The sequence below is a fragment of the Poromitra crassiceps genome (genome assembly GCF_964638095.1).
Source record: "Poromitra crassiceps genome assembly, chromosome: 19".
NCBI classification, from domain to species: domain Eukaryota; kingdom Metazoa; phylum Chordata; class Actinopteri; order Beryciformes; family Melamphaidae; genus Poromitra; species Poromitra crassiceps.
Genome location: NC_139646.1, coordinates 15,959,754 through 15,967,045, shown reverse-complemented (window position 1 = coordinate 15,967,045; position 7,292 = coordinate 15,959,754). Strand labels below are relative to the sequence as shown.

Here is a 7,292-nt window from a genome sequence, read left to right as displayed (position 1 = left end):
CTTCCATCCAAACACATTCGCTTGGCTATCCTGCATTACATCTCTTTTCTACAGTCTGTGGTCAGTACTTCATTTGAATTTGATTATAGTACTGTGTTCATTTGAATTTGATTATAGTACTGTGTTCATTTGAATTTGATTACTGTGTTCATTTGGCACCCCTAAATTAGTGGGTGCAGTAATTCCAACAAAATTACCATGGCATTCGGCTACATTGAACAGTTCTGATTGGACATGAAGTTATGGCGTTGAACTTGCAATGATTTCACATCAGATATGTGGAACGAGACGTGATTGGAACAATTAGTGCCAGTGTTGCATTTAATCCGACATATTTAATAGACAAAAAGTGAAACTTTAATAGATTATAGATTCATTACACACAAAGTGAAATATCTCTAGCCTTTATTTGTGTCATTTTTCATCATTTTGGCCTACAGCTCCAGAAAACCCCCCAAAACAGTATTTCAAGAAATTAGAATAGTGTGAAGAAAATCAGCAGTTACTTCTCAGTTATGACTGACTCCAGCCTCAGTCCACTCCCTCTGAATCTCCGCCAAATTTTTTAATTGTCTGCTTGACAATCCGCTGAAGCCCACGGTCATCCATGGTATTTCCATGATATTTTTTTTTTTTAAAGGATCTGTATGTGTATGTACATGAATTCAAGCTTTCTCTCTCACACACACACTTTTGTAACATTCATGGTGGCAGGTGCAGGATCCACTCTACTCTGCCACCCTGCAGTTATTAAATATGGCCCCCATTGCCCCCCTTTTCCATCAATTGACATGAACAGAAACACACGCGCACACATGACACGACTACCTTGCCTCATTTAACCTAAGTGTGGTGAAATTGTTGGGGACCGGCCAACCGACAGAATGACCTGCTGAGCTGCTGGTCACAACTCTTAAATTAAATAGGATTTGAACATTTAATAACTTCTCAAATACTTACCAATTGACATTTGTCTGGCCATGTCTGTGCACTGTGCAGGTGATGTAAACGCAAATGAGCGTCTTTCTAGGACATGGATCTACTGGCTCCACCCCTGTACGATCTGCTTCCAGCTCTGCGAGTAAGTCCTGCCCTGCAAGGCCTGTCATGTTTGGTATTCACCTCTGTAAATCAGTCCTCAGATTGACTGTTACCTTTTCCATTCCATACACAGGACGGAGAATTCAGGACTCTTTCCGAAGAAGAACATTGAACCAACCTCAAAGAGGCAATTATTTTTATTCTTTTTTAGTAATCTCTGGTGAAATGTGTATTGACGAGCAATAATGACTTGAAATATGTTTAACTTAAAGTGGAACTGTCATGGTGAAGCCCATGCCCTATAATAGTAATATGCCAAACAGTAACATTACCTGGATGAAATTAGTATTTGTTTGTAAATATTGTAAATACATTACACCTTGGGGGCTACACAAGAGGTGGTGGTTAAGTGGAGCACTGTTTGGGTTGGAGATGTGTCTTCACTGTAGTCTGTCGCCCATGTCACTGCAGCGTCTCAGCCGTGTGGGGAAGCCTTCCTGCCTGGGCGATAGTTAACACTCTGTGTGCTGTGTCCACGTAATCCTCCTGCAATCTCTCACGTTGTAAAATCCCTTCAAACAGTTAAATAACAACACAGAGACATTTTATTAGCTAATGACTTTATTGGGAAACATTGTGTAACCCTAACCCTGTGCAAAACGTTCGTACCCCTGTGTGTTTTCTCACCGTTTCATTTCTCTTCCTGATCTGCCCGGACTGCAATCATCAGACTGCAATCATCAAGACAGGTCTCATCTACTATTAAAGGTAAGATGTGAGGCATCGTTATTACATTTAGACTGTTTAATAACAATTGAAAATCTTGCTCGTACACTGCTCAAAAAAATTAAAGGAACACTTTGAAAACACATCAGATCTCAATGGGGGGGAAAATCATGCTGGATATCTTTCCTAACATGGACTTGGTAATGTGTTAGGAACGAAAGGATGCCACATTGTTTGGAAAATAAAATGATCAACCTGCACTAGAGGGGCAACAATAGAGAGGCAAAGTGACCGCCTACTTCCTGCTTCAGCACTGTACCAGAGAATTTCATCCGCCATTTATTTTCCCATAGACATTTCGTAAAATGCTTATAAAATAGTTCGTCGAACCAAACGGTTCAGCTAACGCTATAATCGGGAGAGACCATAGAACATTTCACTTGGACCAACAACAAAAAAACATTGAAAAAATATTGTCTTTAAACCTGCATTTGTTTTACGTTTTGGTCCCAGTGAGATGTTATGCCATCTCTCCTGTTTCTAAATATATCTGTACCGTTTGGTTTGAACCAGTACAACTATTTTTATAAGCATTTTACAAAATGAAAATACATTACAACTATTTCATCAATTTATTCCTAACTTGTAACTATATTTTAACTATCACAGGTCTAACTCCCATCCCCCATCTCTCTCCCACAGTACTCTGTCTACTGCTGCATCCTGTCTCTCATTGCGTCATCATCCTCGGCTGCAAGAAGGAGCTCTTCATGGCCTATGGACGCATCCTCTATCCACACGACTGGAACTGCAGCAGGTGGGACTGAACTCTGGATGTCAACCCTGTATTCTGTCACATGGTCTTATTGTACTGTGAGGGTGGAGGGGGTGCTCGTGCATTACAGGATATGAGTCATACTGGTGAGATCTTATCAGAACCACTTACAGTGACCACCATAGTATGATGATCATCTTAAATACCTTGATACCAACATCATTAGACAACCAGGGTCAAAGACACAGAGACAAACGAACAAACAATGTTACAATTATTAACCCTAATTATTCCTGCATCCCTAAAATGACCATGTATGAATAGGTGAAACATTTCAAATGAAACTGAGGTCCAACCATGAATTCCCCTTTGTGCTACAGCATTAACGATGCATCTGTCCTGAATGAGCTTGGCCTGGTTAAACACCCCCAGGTGAGGAGCTGCATATATCACCCTGTTCTTGGTCACTATGCTCATCATCTCACAACAGGTAAGGAGAATGCTCCTCACCCCATTTCCCTCCCCGTTTTTATCCCTTATTTCTCGGAGACACACACACACATGAATAACTTTGTATTGCTCACAGGCATAAAGACAGACTGATAGCATCCCTATAGAGTTAACGGTGCCTCGCAAGTACCTGGATGGCAGATGTGTGACCTTTGGTTCCTAACCTTTCTTACATCCCTCCTTCATGGCCCTCCTCTCTTTTACCTAGAGTAAGAGCTGCTTTTCTGCCAGTGATGTGGCTTTGACTATGTAACAAGTAGCTTCTTGCGTCTTATGCTATGCTGGAGTTTGTCATTTTGCCTTGAAATAACAAGTTTTCTCAAAATAATTTCTCAAATTGAGTGCAAACCTCTCCAACCTCTATATCTAAATATATATATATATATATATATATAAAAGTATATATATAATATATATATGAAGAGTTAATTTGCAAAAACAGGTAAACGCCATTCTTAAAATGAACAAACAACATCTGTTTGATACTCCCTGGAGTGCACATAGAAAACATTGAGTTGATTTATGTGGAAATTATCAGATGAATATGTTTTAGTTATGATTGATAATAAACATTTCCCAAAAATAAATAAATTACAGTATCAATACATCAATATATAAAATAAAATGATAAAAAATCCAAACGGAGATACCTGTTTTTGCAACTGAACTCTTCATATATACTTTTTTATATATATATATATATATATACGGTATATATATATATATATTTTTTTTTTAGAAGAAGAAAAAACACCTCCCTCATCTTCACCACCCGTCTCTCTCTGCTAGAACGAGTCGTGCTTCCGACTGCTGAAGAACAAGAACCACACGGATCAGGACGAGATCGAGACCAGGGAGAACCTGAACCACCTGCTGTTGGAGAACGTTCTGCCGGCCCACGTGGTCGCGTTGTTTGTCGGGGAGAACAAGAAGAAGGAGGTGGGACTCCACTCAAACTCTTTACTTAAGAGAAGCACAAGGTAGGCGCCCCGGGTTACAGGTGGATTTCTGTGACCAACAGGCCCCGCCTTCCCTCCCCCCTCCACGTCTCCATCACTCCACTGGCTCTCATTGGCATGTCTGGTGACTTTGACACCGGTACACACGGTTGACATGAAATTGGGCACCCGGGTAGTGCAGCAGTAGATTTCCTGCCTACCTTTTGCTCGGCAGTACCAAAAAAACTTTAATTGCCGATTTCTTACATTTGTTGTCTGCGGGGAAGCCTTCCTGCCTGGGCGATAGTTAACACTCCGTGTGCTGTGTCCACGTAATCCTGCAATCTCTCACGTTGTAAAATCCCTTCAAACAGTTAAATAACAACACAGAGACATTTTATTAGCTAATGACTTTATTGGGAAACATTGTGCAAAATGTTTGTACCCCCGTGTGTCTTCTCACCTCTTCTCAGTTCTCAGTTTCCTGGTCTGGACTGAGGAGGCGAAACGGAGGCAGATGGGTCCAACCCATGGTCCAACCTCACTTGTAGACGGGGAGCAGTGGAACATGCCAAGTGTGATTCAGTAGGGGGGTTTAATTGATTACAGTTTTTCACAATTGCTTAAACACATTTCCTGATAGACTATATAAAAGTTGAAAAAAGTCCAAGGCAACTCTTCTTATGAATAAAAAGCCTTTATTCTATCTTGGCTAGTTCAAACACTTGGAGTGTTTGAACTAGCCAAGACTTTATCAGTAGAATTATGCCTTTGCATGTTCAGTTTCAGGTTGTGCACATTGTGTCTAATGTGTTTGCAAGGCAGGAGAGAGAAGAGAGAGGACAAGGCAAGAGATAGGACAAGGAGAGAGAGAGGACAAGGCAAGGCAGGAGAGAGAAGAGAGAGGGAGGACAAGGCAGGAGAGAGGACAGGGAGAGAGAGGACAGGGAGAGAGGACTTCAAGGCAGGAGAGAGGACTTCAAGGCGAGAGAGAGGACAGAGGATAGTTGCAGGAAAATGCACAGAACTGCACACGGAGACGGCGTCGCCCCAAGCGAGCCCTTGCTCCGTCATGTGACACTAAATGGTTGCAGCTTAGTTAAAACATCTCGTTGGACTAAGTTATATACTGTATCGGAGGCAACTTGAAAATACTGGAAAAAATTGTGTCTACAAAAAAATCTCACTACATTTGTGCCATGATTTCGGGAGTTGAACCCCACCGACCCTGTCAAGCACTTAGTATCTTCCCAGGCGGTCGTTAGGATGCTTATTTCCTTCCCTTGCCATTTCTCTTCATTCCTTGTCCCGGGTGTTTGTGTGATGTGTTCTAAGCGAGGTGAAGGGACAAGCTCTTAGGAGATCCAACTGGAATGCACTGCTCCATATGACGCTGCAGACAGCCTGCTATGTACCACGCCACTACAGTTGTGTCATTGTGAATACTGTACATGCCAGGTCGCCCATATCTCCAGCTATCAAACTACCTTTAGTTTTTTGGCTCTTTATTCTGGATGGAAGATGGTTCTATAATATCCCTGTACCCTTTCCAGTTTGACTAGTGTTAACACTTAACGGTATGTTTCTTTAAAAGTGCCTTAGACACTAAATAAGAGCATAAAAGCAGGGATACAAGGATTTCACCTGTGGTAAAAACACATTTGTCACGTGTTACAGATGCATAAACTCCCTTCTAACGAGACCAAACAGGTAAACAATAAACAAACAAAAACACACGCCCCATCCCCCATCTCTTTTGCATTTTTGCTGTGCTTCTTCATATCAAATCCAGTGCGTACCTCTCCCGCTCATAATAACCTCCTATCTAGAGTTTTGGGGTAAAAACAAACAAACAGTATTATGATTAAACACATGAGAAACTGCTCCTGAGCAGCGGAAAGTATATTGGCACTAAGATTAACTGCCCAATTGTTATAGTACCAACATGCTTTTGGGAAATGGAAGCTTGCGTGGGATTTCACTTGGTTGAAAGCTTTAACATCCACAAAGTAGTTAACTCATTTTGTTAATTATCCAACTGGCTGTTGACAACCAGGCAGGCATTCAAAAGTATTCTCTCCCACCACCACCACTACCATGTTATTTCTTGTATACTGTACCTGTATTTCTAGACAGTGACACCCCAACCCAACCTGTTCGTTTGGTTTATTTTCTATTTTTCATTTTGTAAAAGGAAAATAAAGCATATTCATTGTAACAATGATGCTGTTTTTGTGTTTTGGAGGCGGGGCTTTACCAGTGTTCGGTGCCATGGATTGGTCCATTGGAGTTAGGGTATTGGCAGTGGGGGAAGAAAGAAGTTTGTGTTACAGGGTTCTTACACATTTTCCATTTAAAAATATTCCAGATTCAAATTTACAGAATTCTCTGTCAGACTATATTTGGCATCTTGAGTACACAAGGGTCTCTGACTTTGAAGAACTTCTCAAGTGAAGACTCTAAAGCTCTGACAGAAATGACGTGACCTTGTGAGACTCATCGGCTCCATGACAGTTTTGAGGTTGAGGGTTCGAGCCTCAGTCTGTTTCAAATGGCTACAGCCAGACAAAAGACTGAAAAGCTCTTGATTGCTGGCCAGCAGTATTGAGGCTGCGGGTTCGAGTCAGTTTCGAGGTTGTGGGTTCAAGCCTCAGTCAGTTTTGAATAGTGACAGCCAGAGGAACGAGTGAAATGCTCTGAGAAAAACCTCTCTTAAAACCCTCGTATTGTCCTCAGGTCAATTTGACCCGAAATGAAAAGTTCTTCCATTGAATTGCCCGAAGATCACATGGATGGTTAAATAATAAAGAAAAACATCACATGGATGCAACTGGGACGTATCATCAGTGATGTACCCTGGGGTCATAGGATGTTTCGGGTCTGGCAACATCATACACCCTCGCCCAGGTGACCCCATCCGGGGTTGATCAAGCCCCGACTTACGTCCCAGTAGCTACCCACGGTCAGCGATATTTATTTTCGGATGATGGCGGAGGCTGGAGGCACCCTCTCTGCCTGTGATTGGCCTAGCGTCAAACGTTCATCCAATCACATTCGCTTGGCTATCCTGCGTCTCTTTCTACAGTCTGTGGTCAGACAGACAGCAGTTTCGCTTGCTAGCATGCATGAAAGACGCTACTGTGTTTATGATATGGTTATTAATGCTGCCGCTACTTTGGCAGTGCACGTATGTAGCCTACAGACAAAAAAGAAAAGATAAAAGCTTAATGAGAATTGATCAAGGGTTATATAAAAACATAGTGTCAATGCCCATTTACTCATTCTAACGCAAGAGTGACATG

The 7,292-nt window shown here is 41.7% G+C and overlaps 1 protein-coding gene across 1 annotated transcript; it reads left to right on the top strand.

Moving 5' to 3' along the window:
• The first annotated feature begins 2,984 nt into the window (after positions 1–2,984).
• Positions 2,985–4,547, top strand: LOC310793799 (adenylate cyclase type 4-like). The gene is made up of 3 exons (XM_083655687.1): positions 2,985–3,032; positions 3,842–4,032; positions 4,464–4,547. Exons 1-3 carry the CDS (start codon positions 3,012–3,014, stop codon positions 4,486–4,488), a joined length of 237 nt encoding a protein of 78 aa, XP_083511813.1. The 5' UTR covers positions 2,985–3,011; the 3' UTR covers positions 4,489–4,547.
• The last annotated feature ends 2,745 nt before the right edge of the window (positions 4,548–7,292 follow it).